Source organism: Sphaeramia orbicularis, chromosome 5 (genome assembly GCF_902148855.1).
Source record: "Sphaeramia orbicularis chromosome 5, fSphaOr1.1, whole genome shotgun sequence".
NCBI lineage: Eukaryota > Metazoa > Chordata > Actinopteri > Kurtiformes > Apogonidae > Sphaeramia > Sphaeramia orbicularis.
The window spans coordinates 7,966,586-7,991,300 of record NC_043961.1 but is presented as its reverse complement, the minus strand read 5'-3'; the positions used below and the strand labels follow the sequence as shown (position 1 = coordinate 7,991,300).

Genomic DNA, 24,715 nt, shown 5'->3' with positions numbered 1-24,715 from the left:
AGATTAATCACAAAATGAATAAAATAATTTTTAATAAGTAGTAAAAATGATCAAAATAATTAACAAAATTAATAAAAACTAGAAAAGCAGTCAGAGAGCGCAGACCTCCACCAAGGCAGATCAGTGCCCCCCCCCCCCCCCCCCGACATCACCACCAAAATTTAATCATTTATTCCTTGTGCCAGTATCAACATTTCCTGAAATTTTCATCCAAATCTGTCAATAACTTTTTGAGTTATCTTGGACACGGACAGACAGACAGACAGACAAACAAACTAGGGCTGAAAGATATATCATTATTGTATCTATATCTAGATATGAACACTCAAGATATTAATATGGAAAAAGCAACGATATAAACGATATAGATTTCTGCAGTAAAATGTTTGATTTGTAATTTATTTATTCATACTTTATGTTAATGTTGACGACAAGCAGTGAGTCCTTATAAATAAAACTGCACTTTCCATATTCTTTTGTATTATGATGTTTGTATTTTTCTGAAAAATGCTCAGTAGTCATATCGTATCATACTGATATCGAGATATCTGGCATGAATATCGAAATATGAAATTTTGTCCATATCGTTCAGCCCTAAAACAAACCAACGTCAGCAAAAACATAACTTCCTTGGTGGAGGTAATAATGAACAAAATCAACAAATTCTCAACAAAATAACCCAAAAAAACTAAGAAAATCAACAAAAATGAAAAGATTAATCACAAAATGAATAAAATAATTTTTTAAAAATAGTAAAAATGACCAAAATAATTAACAAAATTAATAAAAACTACAAAAGCTGTCGAAGAGCGCAGACCTCTGCCAAGGCACATCAGTGATCCCCCCCCCATCACCACTAACATTTAATCATTTGTTCCTTGTGCCAGTATCAACATTTCCTGAAATTTTCATCCAAATCTGTCAATAACTTTTTGAGTTATCTTGCACATGAACAGACAGACAGACAAACAAACTAGGGCTGAAAGATATATCATTATCGTATCTATATCTAGATATGAACCTTCAAGATATTAATATGGAAAAAGCAACGATATAAATGATATAGATTTCTGCAGTAAGAAACATTTTCTGCAGTAAAATGTTTGATTTGTAATTTATTTATTCGTACTTTATGTTAATGTTGACGACAAGCAGTGAGTTCTTTTGTATTATAATGTTTGTATTTTTCTGAAAAATGCCATAGTAGTCATATCGTATCGTATCGATATATCTGGCATGAATATCGAAATATGAAATTTTATCCACATCGTTCAGCCCTAAAACAAACCAACGCCAGCAAAAACAGAACCCCCTTGGCGGAGGTAAAAAGCGGCGTTTCCGTGCGGGCCGTGAAGGCACCGTGCGGCCTGCTGTAAACTGCGCGCTGGCCGGCGGATCCGCTTCCTGGACCGGGGCGGGCCTTGTCTGCGCCGCTGCTACAGGGACACCAAGATGGAAATCCAGGGGCTTTCTGATGCCCAAAACATTCACTCTCAACATGGCGCCCTACACAGAACCAGTTCGCCTCCGCTTCGATCGTCGTCAGGGTCGAGAAGCCGCTTTAACTCCGGCGAAAACGAAGCGGACGGACAACCGGAGGAGCCGGAGCCGCACAGTGACAACAACAACAACCGGCCCGGGCCGAGAACGGCTCCGTTTCTCCTACTGGCGGAAAATGGCAGCGTGGCGGCGGCTCGTTCACCCGTCAGCAAACCGCAACAGTCGGACAAAAGCAACAAAGCGGACGAAAAAACCAGTGTCGGAGTCCGTGACGTGAACGCGGAGAAAGAAAACGAGCTGAAGGCGTTACTCGGTTCGCAGGAGTCGGTGAGAAGCTGGAGGTACGGAGCCGAAAGCGGAGGCTGTTCACTGCAAATGGCGCTGCCGCTGTTCGAAGGGGAAGAGGAACCGATGCAGCAGCAGCGGCAGCTAACGTTACCGCTAACAGCTTTACGGCAGAAGCGCGAGGACGGCGGCGGCGGCTCCAAACAGACCGAAACACCGGGCAGTTCCTCCGCCAACAGGACCAACAGGAACCAGCAGGAACTATATGTCGTCTTTAACGTTTCCGGAGAGGATGGACCCGCCGAGGCTAGCCACCTCCGACCGGCTCCGACACGGAAGGACGGCGATAAAATGAAAGGTAGAAAAACACCGGACAGCTCCGACGGTAAACCCGGTCCGTGTCGGTCCATGGAGGCCGGGAACGGCAGTAACGTTATTCTGTGCGAATCTACGGACGCGTTGAACTGTGTCGAAACCCAGGCCTTGAAAATAACCGAGCACGCTTTCTTCGGTGTGGGCTCGAACCGACACACGGTGGAGGATGTAGTTTTAACGAACAAATATGGCGAGAAGATCTGTGGGCAGATGTGTACCGAGAACAGTGACGGGAAAGCGGCCAGGGAGCTGCCGCCGCCTCAGGCCCGGGTGGACGAGAGCAGCAGCAGTGCCTTGATTTCGGTGAACTACGGCATCATGGAAGCAGCTATGGACACAGCGGACTTTATCGCAGAGTCAGCCGGGCTGCAGGAGGGTGCGGGCCCGCTAACAGCCTCCTCCAGCCCCCCTGCCAGTGAGACCTTCTCCGGAACTATCATGATCAACAACCAAAGCATCATAGTGACCATAGAGAACGGGATTCTGACTCTGGCTGCACCACCAGAGGGGTATGTCCACAAAGAGGACGACATGATGAGCTTAAAGGAGCACTTAGGTATGAAAGACCATGAGGATATAGTTCTTCTGAATTATGACAGTGGAACCAAGTCCATAGGGAAGATCAGCACCCTGGCCGTGTCCAGCTCCAGCCAGCAGGAAGAGCCCAGACCTGGGTTATCTGTGAGTGACTCTGAGCTGGCTCTGGTGGATGACTGTTCTCTGTCGGAGCTGGGCACCTCTCTAGACTCCTGTCCCATCATTAAACAGGAGGCGGGGGCTCTGTGTGCGGTGACAGAGGCCGACCTGGTGACCCCGTCCCCCAAAGCTGCAGCCACAGACTGTGACAATGAAGACTTCCAGGCCGTGCCTCTAATCCGGTCCAAGAAGGAGACCGTGGCCTCCTTTAGTTGCCCAGAAGCGGGTTGCTCTTCCACGTTTGACACCAGGCAGAAGCTGAAGGTCCACCTCCTGAACCACGCCGAAGACCCCAGGCCCTACCAGTGTACGGTGGAGGGCTGCGCCTGGGCCTTCGCCACCTCTTACAAACTCAAGCGGCATCTTCAGTCACATGACAAACAGCGTCCGCACACCTGTCAGTTTGAAGGCTGCGGACGGCGTTTCACCACCGTGTACAACCTCAAAGCCCACGTCAAAGTCCACGAGCAGGACAACGCCTTCGTCTGCGAGATCTGCAGCGAGAGGTTTCGAAGCGCGACGAGACTGGCCAATCATCAGAGGGTCCACTTTGAGCCTCAGAGGCCTCACAAGTGTGAATTCCCAGGTAACACCATAGCATATTTGGGATTTTTAGGAATGTTTTAGGCCTAAGAAGGTCCAAAACTACAATCCATCATAGCTTTAAATGTTTGTGTAACTTATTCTCAGATTATTGACAGGGAACATACTTTTTTTTTGGTGTATTCTATATACATTTAGAGGTGTGCCATCTAAGGCACCTCACGATTCAATTCAATTACAATTCAGGGTGCTGCGATTTGATTAATTAACTATTATCACAATAAAAAATGATTATAATAATGTTCGATGCATCTTTTTCCCCATTCAGGATTTGTTTTCTCCCTCTGTGGCTACTTCATACTTTTAAATTAGGTATATTTTTCAGTATCAGAGCTTCAACTGATTAATTGACTGAAAGTGATCCAAAAAAAATCATTCAACCACAATTCTCCTGAATCAAAGCTTTGTTTCCTTAATTTCTCTGCTGTTAAACATTGGTTCCACTGTTGTGTTTCACACGGACGCTTATTGTGACACACAAAGAAGCTTCAATTCAGGAAAACTGCAATAGAATATTTCCCTTCAGTTAATTCGAGTCGATTAATCGAATCGTGAATTTTTGCATTCACTTCAAGCACCTAATTGATTAATCAGTTGCAGCTCTAGTATCTATAAATTCAAGTAATCAAACTAATTTGCCTCCATTATGTTTTATTTGTGTCAAATCACTGAATGATCCAATATATTTTCCACCAGGAAACCAACAGGAAAAAGGTAGCAGTGACATATACAGTAAAAGCTGCTCTTATTCACAAAACATTTGCTGTATCAAAAGCAATACTTTTCAAAAATATATATTTCTCTGTTAACAGTACAAAAAAACTTTGGTGGAATGAAGGCCAAATTTTTTTTAGGAAAACAAAGTGTCTTTAGAAATAAATAAGACTTATTTCAATCAAAAGTGGTTTTCACAGATTTTTGTACTAGTCTAATAGATAAATAAATAAATAAATAAATACATATTTAGTTTTTCTGGCCACTCAAAAGCTCCCCAGGAACCCACTCAAACTCTCAGACCCTCCACACACACATGCTTCTGTAGAAAACTGAAGAAAACGGGCAATTCAATCTGAACCAACACAAGCGTTAGGTTATTCAGTCATAATAAATGATTTCCAAACTAAATCCTCAGTGAACAGCAGAAATCCAACAACAAACAACAGATTTCCCTGTCCACAACCAAAGCATGATCACATGTCACAGTTCTCCTACATGTTTACCTCAGTGATTCCACTACTTTGGTTTTGGTCTCATTGTACAGTTTGGGAACTGCTTTCTGGGTAAAGTACTTTCTGTTCGGAAGTTTGTATCTGTGCTCTGACATCTGCATCAGAGCATGACAGCCCTGCTTCCAAATGCTAACTTTTAAACCTGTTGGTTGAATCTGACGCTCTAACTGTAGCCAAACAGTTAGAGTTGGTTTTACGGTGTTCCCCCTAGTCCGTTCTTTAAGGCGTCTGGGTGGCATGTGCTGCAATTGTGTTCCTGTCATGTAGTAATTATGAAAAATAATCGTTTTTAGCATTTATGAATAGTTTCTGAATCGCGATAAATCTAATAATCGATGTATTGGCACACCCCTAACCTTTAGCCTATTTAACCTTCAGAATGTAAAGTCAGGGTGCTTGCGCAGGTCTTGAAAGTCTTAAAAAGTATGGAAGTTTGAAACTCACTCTAAAGTATGGAAAACAGTTTCTCTCAGTTGAATTTTCACGTCTCAGTCATCACTCCTCCTAAAACATGTTTGTGGCCTTTTAGAATCTGTTCAGAGGAGGTTTGAGGAATAGTAACTATGACAGTTCTACAGACGGACACACCTCCATTGGAACTTTATCTGTGATTTGGTGCCAAAGCTGCTTAGACTGATCTGAAACACTGTCGCTGAACTTCAGTAGATAAATGAACAGATGATCAAAACAAGTCAAGACTCCTAGTCTTCAGTATCATGTTACACTTTTAATGAACCACACACTGAATGTGGAAACGTCCAACCATAAAACGGAACAATTGAACCAAAAGGTCAAGACTCGGCCACTGATTTCACTCAACAAATTTCCTCTTATGTGAACACAAAAAGCTGACACAAGGAGAACATTTACACTAATGAAAAGATGTTTAAAAAAAGATGCATTTACATTTTTACTGTAGATAAATGGCCACTATTTTAATTTCAGACTAATTTGGTCACAAGTTTTCCCGAATATTTCAGCATTTTGAAGCAGAAACAGTAAAACAGGGAAAGTTAGTAAGAGGAAGTGACACTGCCCAGAGGCAAAAATCCAACTTGTGACTTAAAAACCTAATATTTAATTATGTAATAATTTTAAACACATCTATTTACAAGTTGTCCTTGTTTCTTTTTCACTGGTGGCCTAGTGTTGGGAAAAAAAGCAACTTTGCTTCTATTATTTAAGAAATAGGGATGCAGATTATTGAATAATCCATTAATCATTAGTTGGTTGACCTTATCGATTGATTAATGATTAATTGACAAGCGGCGATTTTCCTGTGAACCTGAATTTCTCTTTTTATAGGGTAAATAAGAATAAAAGGTAAATATTGTTTATATACTTCATTAAAAAAACATCATATTCCTTAACCTCCTGAGACCCAGGAAATGTCAGCAAAGTACCAGCTTTTTTTGTTTTTTATTAAATAAGTGCCTATATTGGAAACATCATGATGCAACAGTTTTTTCAGATGTAGTTTTTAAAATTTTTATGGAATGTCCTTTGTGGTGGACAGTTTTCTTTTCTTTTTTTTGTATAAAGTTATGAAACTAATCCACAAATGTGGACAGAAAACCCATAGCTCTTAGGAGGTTACTGACTGATTTATTGAACCATTGGATACAGAACAGACGATGACATTTATGGAGTAGAACTAAAGAAATTCAATAAAATAAATGTATCTGAAGAGGGGCAGTTTAGAAGAAATGGGCATGTCTGACTTTGTGTCACTGACACGATGGAGCCAGATTTTAGCAGAGAACTGAGGAGACTTTGTATCTGAAAAACTCATTCACATGTGCCGTCTTTCTGCTCAGGTTGTGAGAAGACCTTCATCACCTTCAGTGCCCTGTTCTCCCACAACCGCACTCACTTCAGAGAAACGGGCCACTTCACCTGCACCTACCCCGGCTGCGAGAAGACCTACGACAAGGCCTGCCGCCTCAAGATCCATATGAGGAGTCACACGGGTAGGCTGAGGAGCACACAGTTTATTCCACCATGGTGTCAGTGCACCTCCAGCTACAGAGGCTTTGAACTGTGGACTGTGGGTTTAAAGTAGAACAGTAGGAGTATTCAGGCGGGTTTGAGGCTGTTTCACTGGAGACGAGTCATACGTTAGTCACACAATGGGATATTTCTGCCTTTGGCTATAGTTAATTTTAACTTTTGAGGGTTGTTATTATCACTGAGTATTTACCACTTACCATTATATATACGGAAAGAGTTTGTGACCCCCCCAGATGAACCTTAAGGCTCCCACAGATGATGGAATTTCAGCAGTCTTAAAAAATTGACATTTTAAAGCAAGGATCTAATGGCAACACATCCAGCACCGTGCAAAAGTCTGAGGCTAACATTTTGTTTCTTTGGTTTAGTCATGTTCTAATGACCACACGTGCGTTCTCAGTCTCTGTATTGAGATCCAATTTGGATATATGCGAAGTCTGTACAGCAGTAAAAGGGTCCGGTCAAGTGGTGACACAGTTACATGTTTGGTGTTCAATGGACTCTAAGTTGGTACACATATAACCTATAGCAATGTGTCTTCCATATTTCAGTAGGTTTATTTATTTATTTGTGTAAAATGAATTCCCATTAGTTGCTACCAAGGTAAAACAACTAGTCATATTTGTAAGGACTTAAACATAGTAAGGATGATGATTGCATGAAAAAAAAGTTTGACCAAAAATATTTTAAAATGTGCTCGGTGACATGGTTTCATCTAAATGTCACCGATTTTGACAAGGTTTACGCTAAAGTGCTTAAAGCTGCGCATGACTTTCGTCACCAATTTTTCCATTAAATCTGTAAAACCTCAGGCATATCCTAAGTATTGCAAATCCATTAGTCTTTCTGTGATTACTCACCTGGATCTCTTCCCTCACGGTGAACAATTTCAAAGTGTACTCCACCATGAACATAGCATTTTTTTACCAACAGAGCCGGTAGGTCACTAGGGCATTTTCGGAAATTTGTCGCAACGTGCATGCCCAAGTGACGTACTGGCTGTGTTTGTAAACAAATGTTTGGTTTATGGTGGAGTACACTTCAAAATTGTTCACTGTCAGGGAAGAGATTCAGGTGAGTAATCACAGAAAGACTAACGGATTTGCAATACTTAGGTTATGACTAGGGTTTTACAGATTTGATGAAAAATTGGTGACAAAAATCATATGCAGCTTTAACATGTGGTTCCCACAGGAAAGTCACTTAAATTTGCCTCTGATGTGTTAAATAATATACGAAGCTACAGTGATGTCAACATTTAGGAAAATATATCGGAAACTTTTGGAATTAATGACAGATTTAAAGTGACACAGTTTAAATTCTTGATCCTATTATGATGTAAAAACCAATGTATCTAGAAAACAAGTCCAGTATTTTTAATGCAAGCATTTATTCTACGTCACAGTAATAAACTAACAAACGAGTGCATACAGAATAGGATTAGATAAATTTAGATTTTTCTCACAGATGTACATGTTCCCTTGACCTGACCCAAAAACAAATGTTTCAGGGAAAAAACATCTTTTATAAACCAAAGTAGTCGTATTTAGTGGAACCTCCCTCTGTACTTAACATGTCTTTGACCCTTTTGTTCAGACAAAGTTAGATTTATTGTATTAATTTTCTGATGTTTATACCAGGTTTCATTCAACACATGTCAGATGTTTCTAATAGTTAATGATGCTTCTTGTCATGGGGTCAGAAGTCACACTAAATAGTGACTTTAACCTTTAGAACCCATTTAGTTCAGTTATGTGTCTTTTAAGGCTGTGTACACATTTCCTGTATTTTTTTGTTATAGAAGGGAACTAAGAGAACAATAAATAAATAAATATGCATGTTCATTTCAACGCTGCAAAAACAACAAGACTAAAGATGGCCTAAGACTTTAACACAATACTGTATGTAGAATGTATGAGTAATTCAGGATTTGTTCTAGATGATCTTTGGTTGCAAGCTGTCTGTAAATTCCTGTCATTGTGCAACATAGAACGTCTGTGTTGTTTTTGTCTTCTACCAAAGATATTTCTGTTTTCTCATCTTTCCTCTGGGACAAAACAAAATCACACAGGCTTTATATGGAGTTGGTTAACCACACATTAACTCTTTTGGTGCCAGACAGTTAAGGGGCTAATAAGCCTTAAAAGTGCCACAGATTTTGGCCGTTTTTCAGTATTTCGCGTCGTTTTTATAATATTTGAAGAATCCTGCAGGAAACCGCTCGGTAACATCCAACCGATTGCTAATTAGATTCAAAACGCACCGGACGCAGCCGATTCATTATTGATCGTAATTTGCATAATTCATAATAATAATAATAATCTTTATTTATATAGCACTTTTCATACATTAAAAACTGTAGCACAAAGTGCTTTACATATCAGTTTAAAAATCAGTACCGCCCCCCCCACACACACACACACCCACCCACTCACCCGCACACACACACACACATACATGCAAACCCACAAGCTCACACATACTTAAGAAGACTGACTGAGCACGGGTAGACCAGAACAAAAATGTACAAGTAAAAGTAAAACATCAATTTAGGAGGCACTGTCTCAGGGAGCCATCCGCACCAGGATGCAGCCGGCGACCAGGCACCAGCAACACAGCACCGCATCCCAACTAGTGGGAGAGGGCCAACTGGGACCCCCACCCACCAGAAAGACCAGGCGCCACAGCCCCTGGAATCCACAGCCGCCCCCCGGCATAGAGGGCTCCCTCTGATGAAACACCGGAGAATAAGAAACATTAAAAAGATATAAAAATATTATTCGGTCGCGTGACCTCAAATTCCCGTCTGATTGGTCTCAAAAGGGGGACACAGAAAAAACGTCATCGAAATGTGAGAAATAAATGGGGGTGGATGGTTTGTTTGTACACAAATGTGGCGTGTTCTCCAAAGCTGATCTGATCGGCCCGTGGCACTCTAAAGGTTGTATTCGTAAAGCCGATTTAATCGGCCCATGGCACTGAAAGAGTTAAAAACTGTCCAGATTTGTGACAGCCTGGTTAACCCCTCAAAATAGCCTCCATACCCACTAATCTGTTTTGTGATTCGAGCTTCACATCTTTTGTTTGGGTAAATTAAGCTGTTGTTTCCTGTTTCCAGGTGAAAGACCATTTGTGTGCGACTCCGAGGGCTGTGGCTGGTCCTTCACCAGTATGTCCAAGCTGCTCCGACACAAACGGTACGTAGTTCTACAAAATGAATCCTGCTTAGCACTGATCAGTTGTGATTTCGATATTAACCCATAAAGACCCAGTCATACTTTTGTATCAGTTCCTAAATGAATTTTTTTTCTATATCTAACCTTTCTTAAGTGATTTATCACCATTTATTATAATATTATCCTCTTTATTTTGCATTTTATCAGGAGAAATCAGGTAATTTCCTGTATCTAACTGATTGATCGTGTAGATGTTCATAAAAGCTCAGATTAAAGTTGAGTTATTTTATGAAATACAGAGAAAAATGAAGAAAAGGTTAGTTTCAGTAAAATCTATCATTAACTAAACATAAACCCAGTGTGTCCATCCACTGTCATTGATCCAACTCCATGGGTTTCACTGGAGAATCAATGTTGTAGAAGATGACAGTGTTTCCATGGTAACTACGGAGCCTCTGAACGTCCAAGTCGATCATATCTGATGACAATGAAAAGATGAATAACTGCATTTTACACCAATTATTGACATGTATTGATAGGATTAGTGGATCAACAGGTATTAAACAGTTTAGATCAGTAGATGGTTTAGGTCGGTGGTGGATGCTTAGGTCTTCATGGATTAAAATCAGGGTTCTTATGGGTGCTTGAAATCCTTGAGAATGCTTGAATTTCAATGTTGTTTTCCAGGTCTGAAAAGTGCTTGAATTTTAGTTTAAGTGCTTGGAATTTTAACCAAAGCTATTTACAAAGGTGATACATTTTGAAAAACTAGAAGCACTCGGAGAGCGCAGACCTCCGCCAAGGCTGATCAGTGGCCCCCCCCGTGGGCCCCCCCACGCCAAGGAGGTTATGTTTTTGCCAGGGTTTGTTTGTCTGTCTGTCTGTCTGTCCGTTAGTGTGCAACATAACTCAAAAAGTTATGGACAGATTTTGATGAAATTTTCAGGGTTTGTTGGAAATGGGCCCCCCCGTGGGCCCCCCATCCCCGATCACCACCAAAATTTAATCATTTCTTCCTTATCCCATTTCCAACAAACCCTGAAAATTTCATCAAAATCTGTCCATAACTTTTTGAGTTATGTTGCACACTAACGGACAGACAAACAAACAAACAGACAAACAAACCCTGGTAAAAACATAACCTCCTTGGCGGAGGTAATAAAACTTTAAGTCAAAAAAGAATCTTACCAGGTGTTCTCAGGTCAACTCCAGGTACATTTTTATCTGAATCTTTGTCTTGGTCCAATTGTCTCTGAAGAACACCAAATGACTTCCCTATTTATGGATAAAATTTTGTGCTCTCCTTGAATTTCTAAACTTTTTCCTATTATGAAACAGAGTTTTCGTTGTTTATAGCATAATATAATGTACAATATCAAAAAAGTGGAAAAAAAATATTCATGAGTGTGTGTATATATTCCTGTAGATATGCGTTTTACCCCAGTGATAGGGTGAAATGAAAATGACCCTTAAAAGTGCAAGAAAAGTGCTTGAATTTGACCCTCAAAAATGTGTACGAACCGTTTGATGATCTCACAGTGTAGGGTTTAAGTATTTTTAGTGGCTGTTCTGTTTGGTTTGTTGAAGGAAACCACAGAGTCTATGGGCTTTTCAGGAGGAGCACTGGTCCATGTCCTCCCCGTTCGTGTCATGGGCTCAGATCTTCACATGTTCTTATTAATGCGATGGCTGATAGTGGTGCCTACAGCGTCACCAACAGCGCATACACACTGACTGTCCAATGTAAACATGGAAATTCACAGCGTCGCCAATGTTCAAGTCAGCCACAACACAAATGTCGATGCCCACTTTCTTGGCTCGTCGTGTTCTGAGTCATGCTGGTTTTCGCCTTCGTAGCCACAGATCTTTCATCAGCTGCCAGTCGTCTCCTCTGGTGATAATGAGTCTGACAGGCAGAGCGTATGTCGTCAAGAAGAGTCCTGACCCTGAACAGCTTGTCATTTTGTGGTGTTTCCTTCATCCTTGAGGTGGATGTTCCATAGGAATCTGCCTGAATCTGCCTGGGTTTGACCACAGCACAGACGAGCGCTTCAGTCTCTACCCTTTACTCTGTTTTTTCATGGTTTATGGATAAAAAAACAACTGAAAAAGTTCCAGTCGTGTGGTGAATAGGTGTTGACAGGGGGTGTTGGTGTATAATTTCCTTCCACAGAAACTACACTTCCCAAATCTTTTTTTTTTTCTTTGACCAGAATTAAACTTTCATTCATGTTGAAAAGAGGCATGATTCACATTTTCAGTTCTTCAAGCAGTTTTTTTTTTTTTTTCCATTTTGTCTCCAACATGTCATGTTTTGCTTTGAGTTTGGTTCCCTCGGCCTCCATGTGAGTGATGTCTTTGTTAATAAGGATGTGTGCAGTTCAGGAAAATCCTTCCCTTCATTTTGTGGAAGTCATTTTAAGATTTCTCCTTCTGTGATCCTTTGGTTTTTAGGCATTTCTTACTGTTCTTGGCATTTTTGAGTCGAGAAAACTTCAACTATATATTTTATTTCTCAAACATCCACTTAATTTAACAATACAGGCCTAATCCATATATGTAAGATTTAATTAATTTAGGGGATTTTACTGTATGGAAGACCTTAAATGTCTTAAATTTTACTTCAGAAACCCTCTTTAATGAGCTTCATGGTTTCTGTGATATATTACTTTTTTGTTGATTATGTCCTTTTTGTCCATTTTTGTGTTTGTCAGGAAACATGATGACGATCGCCGCTTCATCTGTACAGAGGAGGGATGTGGGAAGTCCTTTACTCGGGCCGAGCACCTCAAGGGTCACAGCATCACTCACCTGGGCACGAAGCCCTTTCAGTGCCATGCAGAAGGTATTTTACCAACTACAGGAAAGTGAAGTTATTCATACAAAACTAGGATTTGGTAAAGGTTTCACCTCAGTCTGTTTCATATGTTCAGGGTGTAAACATAGGTCTTGAAAGTCTTTTTAAAAAAAAAAGTATGGAATTTTGAAACTCAGCCTGTTTTCCAGACCTTGAAAAGTCTGTAATTTTTTGGGAAAGTCTTAATAACGTATGGAAAAAAGTTTTTCTCATAGTTGAATATCAGAGTTTGCTCAAAGGCACATACTGTAATCTTGTAAGATAAGAAATACATGAAGAAACATAAAAAACCTCATCTGATTTCACTAACCAGTCGTTACTAGAATGATTCTAGTGAAACTTATTTGTGTGATATTCGTGCACTTTTGTGATTTTCATAGATTTTGAAAACGTTTGTCAGTAAAAACATAATTTACTGCCGATTATGCATTCATCCCTTCATTAAAATGAACTTTTCTACTACGCACAACAGGTACAATCACAACCAAAAAAAGTAGGAACACAAGAATAAAAGTACAAAAAGTTAAAGTCTGGGGGAAAAAATTGCAGTTTTGAAAAAGTCTGGAATGTTTATTGGGATAAAGAGTAAACACCCTGTGTGTTACTTAGTAATTTAATAAGAAATCTCACGGTTCTGTTCTCTGTTTTCTGAACTCATGTCACTTGTTACAGACGAATTGTATGATTTTTGGCTAACGTTTGTGTTTTTCATCACATTTCAGGCTGTAATGCCAAATTCTCAGCCCGCAGCAGCCTCTACATCCACTCCAAGAAGCATAAGCAGGACGCCAGCACCCTGAGGACCCGCTGTCCAGTGGCCAACTGCTCCAAACACTTCTCATCCCGCAGCAGCCTTAAGAGTCACATGCTCAAACACCACCACCTCAGCCCTGGTGAGTCTGATCCACTGACCTCAGAACATGGAACCAAGGTTATAATAGTTTTGGATTTTTCATTATAATTTAGTTTTATTTAGTTTTGACTTTTTTTTTCTCTAATTCAGTTAGTTTTAATTAGTTTTTAGAGCAGGTTTGCTAGTTTTTATTAGTTTTATTTTTTTTCTAAATGCTTAGTTTTATTTTAGTTTTAGTTTCTTTTTATCTTTTCTCTTCTTCTCCGTCGTATTCACATAAATCCCAGACAGGACTGTGCTGCTTTCTCCCAACTTTAGTCTCCATGTTTCCAGGTAGAGTGGGAACGAGAAGACGACTCTAAACCACAAGTGACAAGCAGTGACAGACCGTTAAATATCATGTGGTGCCGCTAGCTAAAATTGCTTGAGGGAAATAAATCAATTTCATATCATTCCGACATTGACAAAGACCAAAACTAAAGGAATTTTATCCATAATTTGTATATGTTTTAGTTTGTTTTGTAAGCACACAATACAGTTTCAGTTAGTCATCTTTTTTTCTTTTAATTATAATATTTATTTATTTGAGTTAACAAAAATGTTTTTACAATTCTAGTTTTCGTCATTTCGTTAGTTTTCGTTTACGATAATAACCTTGCATGGAACCATCATACTTTGTGCGTAAAGAAAAGATGATGCACTTCCACTTCCTGCAGTAAAGTCGGTCTGTGGTGGTAATAAAGTTAATAATAGTTTATGAGGATGTTTTGCTTCAGGGGTTATTTCTGTATCCTAAACTGTGGGTTTGGACTTACTTGTTTATAACATCTATCCAAACTCGCAGATGTCCTGAGCCAGATGGAGACCACCCCCACCCTGACCCCAAGCAGCGAACTCATCAGCTCCACCCCGACAACAGTTGCGGGGCCTGGTATCGCAGGGGGGGACCAGCTGCCTAACTTGGACCTCAGCTCCCTCTTCTCCGGTGTCCCAGGAGGCACCACGCCCACCGCCGGCATCGGGGTGGGGATTCCTGTCGGGGGGAGCAGCTCTGCCGGTACCTTCACCATGGACCTGTCTCTGGTCAGTTCAGGGATCCTCACCATCGACCCGTCCTCAGTGGGCACGGCACTCAGCACCGGCACCACTCTGGCCAAAGCCGTGGATCCGCTCATCCTGGCCGCCAGCGCCGACATGGGCCCCCATCATGGTCTGGAGGGGACGGTGGGCGACGTGCTGCCCCCACAGGGGACCCTCAACCTGGACGACGTTCAGACAGTTACTCCAGAGGCTTTGGGGACGCTCACAGCTCTCACCATGCAGGGTGCGGGGGCTACTGTGGACCCTACCCTCCAGCACCCACTCAGTTCCTCCACTGCCCTGAGCGTGGAGCCCACGGCGTCCCTGGCTGTGGCCCCTGTGGCCGAGCTCCTGGCCTCGCCCTCCAAAGTGGTGGAAGTGGGGAGCCAGGGGGGGGCGGGGCCTCTTCTGGGCTGTATGGAAGTGCTAGGGCCCCAGGAGGGAGGAAAGGTTCTCACACAGTTTGTTTTCCCCGGTCACAGCAGCAGCTTCAGCCCACAGAAAGACCCGGAACTCAGCGCCGTGTCACCCAGCAGCTTCCTGGTGAGTGGACGCACGACGAGCAGGAGATGTGTGTGTAATCTGCTGTAGTCGCTGAACTCTGGGTATAGTCCGTTTAGTTTTAGTTATAGAGCACGTTTCACAGACAGGGGGTCACAAAGTGCTTTACAGTGCAGATACAGTTAACAGCAATTAAAAATACAGAGTAGTATACAGTTTTAAAATGCAATTAAAATACAGTTAAAATGCATTAAATACATAAAGTGCAGTCAGTTTGTAGCAGCCCTGAGAGTAGAGTAGAGTAGAGTAGAGCAGAAGAGAATAGACTTTATTTGCCATTTGCACAGATACATCGCAGTATAGCTACATTGGAATTTTTGTGTGTTTCCCCGAGTCACGGAGTTAGGAAAAGACATGAACAAAAATATAAACACAGCTAAAACACAAAAACAGTTATTGCACAGTCAAACACAAATACACATTTGTAAAATAGAGTACTGATCAGAAAAAAAGTAATAATAATAATAATAAGAGTACTGAAAGATAAAAACAAGTTATTGGACATTTTAATTAAAAGTACTGGGAGGTTGAGCAGAGTCAGATGGATATAAAATGCCTGTGTGAACAATAGTGTCATAAGGTGTTTTTTGAAAGTCTCAACAGAGGGTTGGTATTTGTTAACCCATATTCTGTCCCCGCCCCTTTCTGCCTCTGACCCTGGTATCGCTCTAATGTTGTCTATAAAAAATAAATGTTGTTCCTGTCAAAGCCAAAAGCTCCAGAACACATGAGAAAGTCAGTTTCATTAAAACACTAAAAGCTAATTATTTTTCTAGCACATCCATGATAAAAGCTGAGTATTAGCTGACCTCCCCCCCCCCCCCCCAGCATGTCAGGAAACATGCAAATTAATGTGGATACATAGAACTCTGTATGCAAATACTGTCTGTATATGAACACTAAGTATTCATTAGGGGTGCTTTGTAACTGGGTTTAAAGTACAATAATGACCGGTCGGCTGCATATTTTTCCATTTATTAAACAACTACTCACTGAAGTTATTAGTTTGACACAGATATGTGTTTAAAAGTAAAATGGTTCAATTAAAATGATTTTGTTGCTTCAGTTGAAAGTGTCTTAAATGTTTTCTGCAGCATAACTGGGCAGTTTTTTGCAAAGTAACACTAGAATACTGTCATTGACCAAACAGTATTGATTAGAGGTTTGTTTAGTAAATAAAATTTAGTATAAATCTGGAATAAATTATGCAGATTTTTTGTTTTGGGGGGGGGGGGGGGGGGGGGTTACATACATACCAGCAAAGTCTGGATCACTGCACAGAAGGGCTGCATGATTTTGGCCAAAAATAAAATCCCACATTTTTTTTCTCATAAAAACTTAATTTTTGATGTTGATTCGGGCTGGTGGTGGTGTTTTAGTCGGCATGTTGTTTTTATGTGCAGCCCACAATGCAACACACTGCTCCCATTGTGGCATGTGATTTTTATTTTTATTTTTATTTTTTTATTTAACCTTTATTATATGATGATGTTTGAGGAGCTGAAATAAGTCAGTTATGCTGCTGTCTTTGACTGATACGCCTTCAGGTAGAGTTTGGAATGGTTTGGTCTTCATCGGAAACTTTGAAGCTGTACCAATTCCACACAACCGACTTGCTCTTGCTGTTTTTAGCCACGAACTTCTCACTTTCTTTAGCAAATGGAATTTTTGTACTAGTGTGTGGAGACCAAAGACTGTGGAGACCACTCTGACTGTTAGGAGGAGGAGCCTATGGTTGCCTGGGGACATGAGAGAGCTGAAATTCAATTTGACAATTACGTTTTTTAAACCTCGTCCTAATTAAACAATCTAATTTTGATTTAAAATCGATTAATCGTGCCGCCCTCCTGCACAGAACGTTTTTCTATGAATATTTCATCCAAAGCACGTGTTTTGTTGTGTTTTGTGCTGTGATGGTTCATGTGCCTTTGGTTTGTTTTAGGAGAGTGGGGGCTCTGCCAGGACCGACTACAGAGCCATTCAACTGGCCAAGAAGAGGAAGCAGAGAGGCCCGTCAGCCTCCTCTGGTAACGCTTCAGCTGCTTCAGGATTCTGTTTGAAAAAAGCCTCGATTCTCTGTTGACCGAGGATACGATGAGTAATGAGACGCGTCAAACCGCAGCTGACGTTGGTGTTTCTTTTCGTTTGATCAGGGGCTTCAGGGTCAAGTCAGAGGAAAGCGAAAGGAGCGAAGGTGTCCTCGGCGGCCGCTCCGCTGGTGACTCCCACTGGTGCTCGTTACAGCGAAGGCCCCGCGGCAGCCAACGGGGGCCTGACGCTGCGTGACCCCATCACTGGGGCCCAGTACGTCCAGATCCAGCTGCTGCAGGTGAGGCCCCAGACACCTGATTACTGTACACCAGGATCTAAGACATAAACCGAAACCAGTGGGTCCAACCTTTTTTTAGCTCATGACCCCATTTTAACATCACACATTTCTGGCAAATCCCAGAACGGAGACATTTTTCTTGCTAAAATTAATTTGTTTTGATCCTGTAATAGTTTGCTATCCTATGTTTCAAATACAGATTCATTTTAGAGGACATTTAGTCTATATAGTGTATATTATTCCGGACGGAGGCAGTAAAGCCAGGTGTAGATTACTGCACAAAGTGAGAATTGGATTTTCCTTGGTCAGGATATGTACAGTCAGTCCAGCTTGGATTTACAAGGCTGACAATTAATACTGAACAAACAAGAACTCAAACTATGAATTAGCATGGAATTCAATAATTTTACTTATGGATTTGTTTTATTTGCACTGACTATCATGTAAACTGTTTATTGTAATAGCTTTAATGGCAACGTATCTGATGTAAGCAGATGTTTGAAGAATGGGGCAGGTATTATAAGTTTTCTTCATCTTGCTCCTTTCCAATCATTTATATTGGAATGAATAAATATAATGAAATGAAATGCAATTATGAAAGCTGCAGCATCTGAAACCGACCACAATGAACATTCGACAGTTAAACAGAACCACAGTGCTTCAGTTTCACACTCAGTTTATCTGCTCTGGATTGGGATTGGCTCTGTCAACTCACCATAAATTTTTTAATAGTAAGTTTTTCTTTCTTTTTTTTTTTTAATCAATTACTAGAAATTTCAGGTGACCCCAAGGTTGAGAAACAGTGCCCTAAACCCTCACTGACTCACATCAGCTGCTCAGAGGCTGAAACTGGGACAGTATGAAGAAACAGGATTAAAATAAATGGAATGGGACAGCACATGGTGACATGGCATGGTATCTCAATGACAGGAACACATTTTTGATACTAATGTGATTTTAGAATTTTTTCTTTATTGTATCGAAAAGCACATCACTACTTCTTATGCTGTCAGATGAAAACCCTTATATCCCCCAAATCAAATTTCAGGGATATAAGCAGTGATGAAAGTGTTCTGGTTTTTCCTAGAAATCTGTTTGTTTTTTTGTTTTTTTTTCTCAAAAACTGAGCATATGTTCTGGTAAATTTAACGTGTCCAGATCATTTCAGTCTGGTTTGGCAACATTTCAGCTGTAAAATTATGCATAAATCGCTCCAAAAAGTGTAAATTATGTTTATTTGGGTTCGTCTCATGGGCGCGGCCATGTTGCTTTCTTCTCCATTTGTCTTGACCAGTGAGATGCTCGTTTACAACACTCGTTTACAACACTTGTTTACAACGCAGAATTTGTATCGACAGCTCTGATTGGTCCGTTGATGACACGTGGTCCGTTTCGCATCTCTGGAGACAAGATGGCGGATTTGCTTTGAGTATTTGACCGCCAATGTATTTCGTCTAAATATTCTGTGAAATCATGTCAGAATTCATCGTCCTTCAGCGTTGGGACGAACTGAAGTGTGAGGCAGGAATCAAAACAAGTTCCAGTGGTCCTGGCTTGAGGAAACTGATAGAAATGGGGATTTTGTGTCGCAGTATGTCTGGAGGACAAACAAACCAGGTTTTTGCTCCCAACGTGCACCAGAATGCACCTAAGGGCATGCAGAATGAAAGGCTCAGAAAAGTTCAGGGTTTTTTTTCTTTCCTCACTTTCATCACCGTATAAGGGTTTTAACCCAAATGCTACCATCAGATCTCCTTGGTGTTTTGGTGATAACTAGGACAGATTTGGTTGGATTTCTTCTCCCTTCATAACCAACACAGGGGACTCCTAGTGGAAGAACCCTATGGATTTCAGCTTCTCTGAGTCCGCCTCATGAACATTTTCTGATCTGATCTAACGTCGGTGTGTTTTTGTGCAGGACGACCCGGCCACTGACGGAGACCTGGCCTTCCAGCTCAGCTCTCAGCCTTCCACCTCCCACTCTCAGCTCACCGTGGATCTGCCCGTCAACATCCTACAGGTGATGACCTCCTCCCCTCGTCTGCGTTCCTCACATCTTTACGTCTTTTTTCACCCTCTGCTGTTTGTATTTTCATGTAGGACTGGCTGTTATGGCCTGAAATGTATGGATCTTTTTTAATCTTTATGGTTTTTTTGGCTTCTCCATTCCGTCTCTTTATTATCCTTTCCCATTTTAAACTCCTTTGAATTTATTTTAATTACAAACACACAAACTATTTCCTTTTTGTGGTGGTGTAGTGGTTAGTGCTTGAACCTCACAGCTGGACACTTCTGTTTGGTGTCCAGTTGGATTTGGATGTTTCTGTGGTGAATGTACCTGGTTTTTCCCTTATCATTAAAAATTAGTATAAAAGGCGTTAATTCTCCCGTTAATACCTTTTACCAATGAATGAATGATTAATTTTAGACATAAAAACACAACACAACCACTAACAAAAACAAATTATCATAAGACATCCCAACAAAATAAATGTATACTACTGTACAAAAGAAATACTTAATACAATTTTAGTGTTATTTACTCGTTATTTTAAGCTGCAGATACATAGTTAATCAGAACTTCACCAAAACAAGGTTCATCCCACGAGAGGAAGAGGGTAAAATAATATGACACATTTAACTAAAAAATAACAATAGTAATTTAATAAATAAAATAAAAATAACAACAATATTATTATTATTATTCTTATGACTTTTTTTCCCTCACACCCAAAAGAATAAACAGGAGGAAGCCCACTGATGCTGAAACATTTTGGTCACATATCCCGACAAAATCATCTCTTTATACCTCTGTTTAAATTGAATTATTTTTGGACGTTTTTATTCCACCTTCACACAGTTCCATAACTTCAGTCCACGAACAGAAGCACAAAAGCTCTTTGTAGTTGTGTGCACCCTCCCGTTGAATCCCTAATAACCACCTTAAATTGTGATTTCCTTCCTTATTTATAAATGTTTTCTGAATATCCTTTGGTAGTTGGTTGTTTTTGCCTTAATCATGATACTAGATACTGATGTACACTACAAACAAAAAGTTAAGGATTTTTTTGTTTGTTTGCAATTTTTTGTGGTCATTTTTACCATTTGTAAATAAAACTATGTCTGGTCATTAAAAAAATGTGTTTCAGTTCAATTCAATTCACACACAAAAAAGTACAAAAGCGATGTACAAGAATCCCAACTGAAAAAAATACCCCAAAAATTAAAAATATCCTTAACTTTTTGTTTGTCGTGTCGATCTGGAGTCGGTTCCTTCAATGGCAGCTCACTGCTCTTGGTGCGCTAAATGCTAACTGCTAATGCTAACAATGTACAGTGTGTTTTATGGGTAAAATGAGGCTGAATTTCCTACAGAGAAAATAAAGCGTGTTCACCTTTCAGAACTGTTCTCTTAAATGTGTATTATCCTTCAACACCATAGACTTCACTGTCTTTGTGTTTGTGTTGTCATAGGAACCATCAGTGATGACCGAGGATGACAACGGCTCAGACAACTCCCAGTTCACAGGAAGCACAATTAACCTTCAGGACCTGGAGTGACGCCTCAGCTGTGTCTCCATCCAGCGGTTCACAGACTTTGAAAGCCTTTTAGGACTTGTTAGTTTATTGGGGGGGGGGGGGGTCCAGTGTGGACACGTTCCCACTGAAAAAGCACCTTGAGACGAGGACTCGTTTATTCAGAAGAAGAAATGCTCTTGTTTGTTTCCTGTTCGTACCAAAACGGCCGTTGCGAGGCCTCCTGTCAGCTGTGCGTGGTCGCTCCGTGTCCTCTGGGGTTCAAACGCACGCCGCTCGTCACCGCTCGTCCACAACGCGCTGTCCACACTCCAGTTGCCTTACGGACACATCACGCCGTGCACTCCACCACTGGCGGGCTACCTGCTTTATTTGTCGCAATTATGTTTTCTTACGCTTTGTTTAGATTTATTTTTTTATGGCAGCAGAAAGATGATGTTGAAAACACGTCTGTCCATGTGTTTATATATGTATGGGATTTCTACCTTGTAATAATGTCATCCGTTTATTTATTATTTAGCTGTGGGTTTACAGAATGGCAGAGCCAAACACAGACGAATTAAAGAATCAAAGCACAATCACAGCCGGTTGTGAACGACGTTTCATTTGACTTTATAATAAAAGCAGGTTTTCATTTGACACATAAAAGATGCCGTTTTCCTAAAGGTCATGTACGGACTAACAGCACAAATCTGTTTTTTTAGGCAGCATCTGGGAAATACACTACCAGGCAAAAGTTTGGACTCACCTGTTTTTTCTTTATTTTTATGACTATTCCATTGTAGATTCTCACTGAAGGCATCAAAACTATGAATGAACACATATGGAATTATGTAGTTTAAAAAGGTGTGACAAAACTCAAAGCATGTTTTATATTTTAGATTCTTTAAAATAGCCACATTTTGCTTTTATTACTGCTTTGTGCATTCTCAGCATTCTCTTGATGAGCTTCATGAGGTAATCACCTGAAATGTTTTCCAAAAGTCTGGAAGGAGTTCCAAATGATGCTGAGCTCTTGTTGGCCATCTGTGGTCCATCTCATGTCATTTAAATAAGAAGGTGAGTCCAAACTTTTGCCTGGTAGTGTAAACAAATGGGAAATAGCTGCTTTACAAATGAAACTATCGTGTTGACCCGTGAAGAACTGGAACCACTGGTTCTAGATCCTCTGATCCAGTTCAGTCCTTTAGTTTCTTGGTAAATTCCTCGATCATTTTCAGTTAAATAACCTCTCAGCTGACATGTCTGTTTCTGTACAGGAAATTCGACACCATGGCAATGTGGCACTATTGTTTATTTGTTGCTAAGTAACCCACTTCAGTGATGATTCTATGATTCTGGGCAGAGCAACATGATTGGCCATTGGGAGGACGTTGTATTCCAAAATTACTAATATCTCCCAAAATATTGGTCCGATCAACTCACTGTTTTCACTAGTCTGTTCGTGGATCAAAAATACATAAATATGACAAACTGCAGCATTCAGCTCTGTACGGAGTTAGTGTGATGTTTGAGACACACACAGATGCCACTGGCCTTTTTTTAATACAGATGACAGTAAAAACTATTATTAAATTAAGAGAAATAATCTCGCAGTCATTGATGCATTAATCCAATCTGATCACAAGGAAGAGTATGAATTGTCTGTAAGGATGTGGTTTGGACAAACAAGACGTTAATAACCAAAAAAAGATTTAAAAGTGTCACACAGTGTACAGTTATTTCACTGTGGCACTTTAACACTTTTTATATGACTTGGCTAATCCGCAAAAACTGAAGAGTGATTTTTAATACAATTTATCACAAATGCATGGGGTGAACAAAAATGTTTTTCCACCACTGTCAATAAATACACCAGTAAAATGAATCACAAACATAGAATTTTATTAAAGTAAAACACTTAAGGGCTGATTTTTTATTTTTTATTTTTTTAAATCAAGTAATGCAGTACATATCAAAACATGAAAGATGACATAAGACAAAACAAAAACATTAACTACATATTCATCCTTATACATTGTTGTGAGTGTGAGAGAGAGAAAAATGGTGTTAATGAGTTTTTAAAGGTGTTATTAAGGTTTAAACCAAACTAATATAATGTACAACTCTACTATTAAATAAAAATGTGTTTTATAATGAAAAGGACATGAATGTCGTACTGGGCTTCTATGCAAAGTCAGATTAAACAGGATTCTTGCGGGGTCTAAAAAAGTCTTAAAAGTCTTGAATTTACAAATCTGCATTTAATACCTTAAAGTCTTAAAAAGTATTAAATTTCATATGGTAGGTCTTAAATTATTTTTCCATAAATGTGTTTAAATGTGTCTGTTTACTGTCCAAGCTGCAAAGAAACTAACCTTAGTCGACTCCGTTCTACCCTGACAATTTATATTGAAATTAGGAACCAGTTATCGCCAACTTTTCAGCCCCCGGTGAGAAATGATTCTGAACAGTGGGAATCAAGGCGTTGGAGTGAATAACTACTTTTTCCTAAATTCAAAGAGTCATGAGTTTTTGCCAGTATGGCTGTGAAATGGGCATTAAATTCTGTTCTAAATCATCTTAAAAAGTCTTGATTTTCAAGGTCATGGTGTCTATTTGTTTCCCTTGGGAGAAACTTATCTTGAACAGAGGGGTCTGCTGCTCAGACAACACATACTAACACAACAATAAGAATAACAAACATCCACAATAAAAAAAAATAAGTGAAATAAAAGTGCAGTGCATTGTCACATTGGTTATAAACAAAAGTGCGATGTGCAAATTCAGCTTGTAGAAAATTGTATGAACCCTGTTAAAGCAAACTGGAGAATGAAAAAGTGAAATAAATGAAATTTCACTAACAATTACAACAATAAAACAACACAATAATGAAAGTATAAGATTCAATAATATAAACACTACAAATTAAAAATATTCAACTCAAAATTAAAACCTGTATTGGAAAGATAGTTCCTGTTAAAAACCTCAACCAGTTGTAGTCATAGTAACAGTGTTGACTCTTCTTACATTTAGTCCTTTCTTTAGTTTAGAAAAGGCCGTTTGGTTCCGTTCAGATTCAACTGCATGTCGAATTGTGACCAATTCTGCAAATAAGCAGATTTATGCACAAACCTTTAATATAACAACATATAAATATGTGCTACTGTCTTTAATGGAAACACCTGCTGATGCCAGTGTTTGTCACCTCTGCTGTGAAGGCAGATTCACCACTGTCCACCAGAGGAAGTCACTTCAATACAACACATCCAGGCTAACAGCGGAAAAAGGCTTTCACACACCTGTAAAATAGTAAACAATCTAAAATATTATCATGAAATAGAAATATATGTTTCAAAAGGTGTGGCTGCATCAGACACAAACAAATGCAACGTATTCATTTTTTGTTTAATTATTAACATAAAAAAAAGAAAAAAAAACACAAGAAAAAGAAAAAAAAACACAAGAATAAGAAAAATAACACAAACAAGAAAAAGGTCCTACCAGAGAAGGTAAGTACCTGCTGTGAGCTGGATCTGGATGCTGATTGGTTCGTCTTTCTGACAGGTGAGAAAAACAGAAGTTTATATTTAAATATGGCTGCCCGACGAAAACTGACGTAAGTATGAACTGCATCAAAATAAT

General features: G+C 39.9%; 1 protein-coding gene across 1 annotated transcript; it reads left to right on the top strand.

The window, feature by feature from the left end:
* The first annotated feature begins 1,346 nt into the window (after positions 1–1,346).
* Positions 1,347–21,676, top strand: LOC115419118 (zinc finger protein ZXDC). The gene is made up of 10 exons (XM_030133743.1): positions 1,347–3,442; positions 6,506–6,658; positions 9,817–9,895; positions 12,589–12,719; positions 13,454–13,624; positions 14,429–15,207; positions 17,168–17,252; positions 17,379–17,554; positions 19,473–19,574; positions 21,029–21,676. Exons 1-10 carry the CDS (start codon positions 1,453–1,455, stop codon positions 21,113–21,115), a joined length of 3,753 nt encoding a protein of 1,250 aa, XP_029989603.1. The 5' UTR covers positions 1,347–1,452; the 3' UTR covers positions 21,116–21,676.
* The last annotated feature ends 3,039 nt before the right edge of the window (positions 21,677–24,715 follow it).

What these genes read in the sequence shown, in the direction of transcription:
- LOC115419118 (XM_030133743.1), top strand. Translation starts at nt 1,453, where the DNA reads ATGGAAATCCAGGGGCTTTCTGATGCCCAAAACATTCACTCTCAACAT. An exon ending in TCACAAGTGTGAATTCCCAG is followed by an intron (nt 3,443 to 6,505) that starts GTAACACCATAG and finishes CTTTCTGCTCAG; the next exon opens with GTTGTGAGAAGACCTTCATC. An exon ending in CCATATGAGGAGTCACACGG is followed by an intron (nt 6,659 to 9,816) that starts GTAGGCTGAGGA and finishes TCCTGTTTCCAG; the next exon opens with GTGAAAGACCATTTGTGTGC.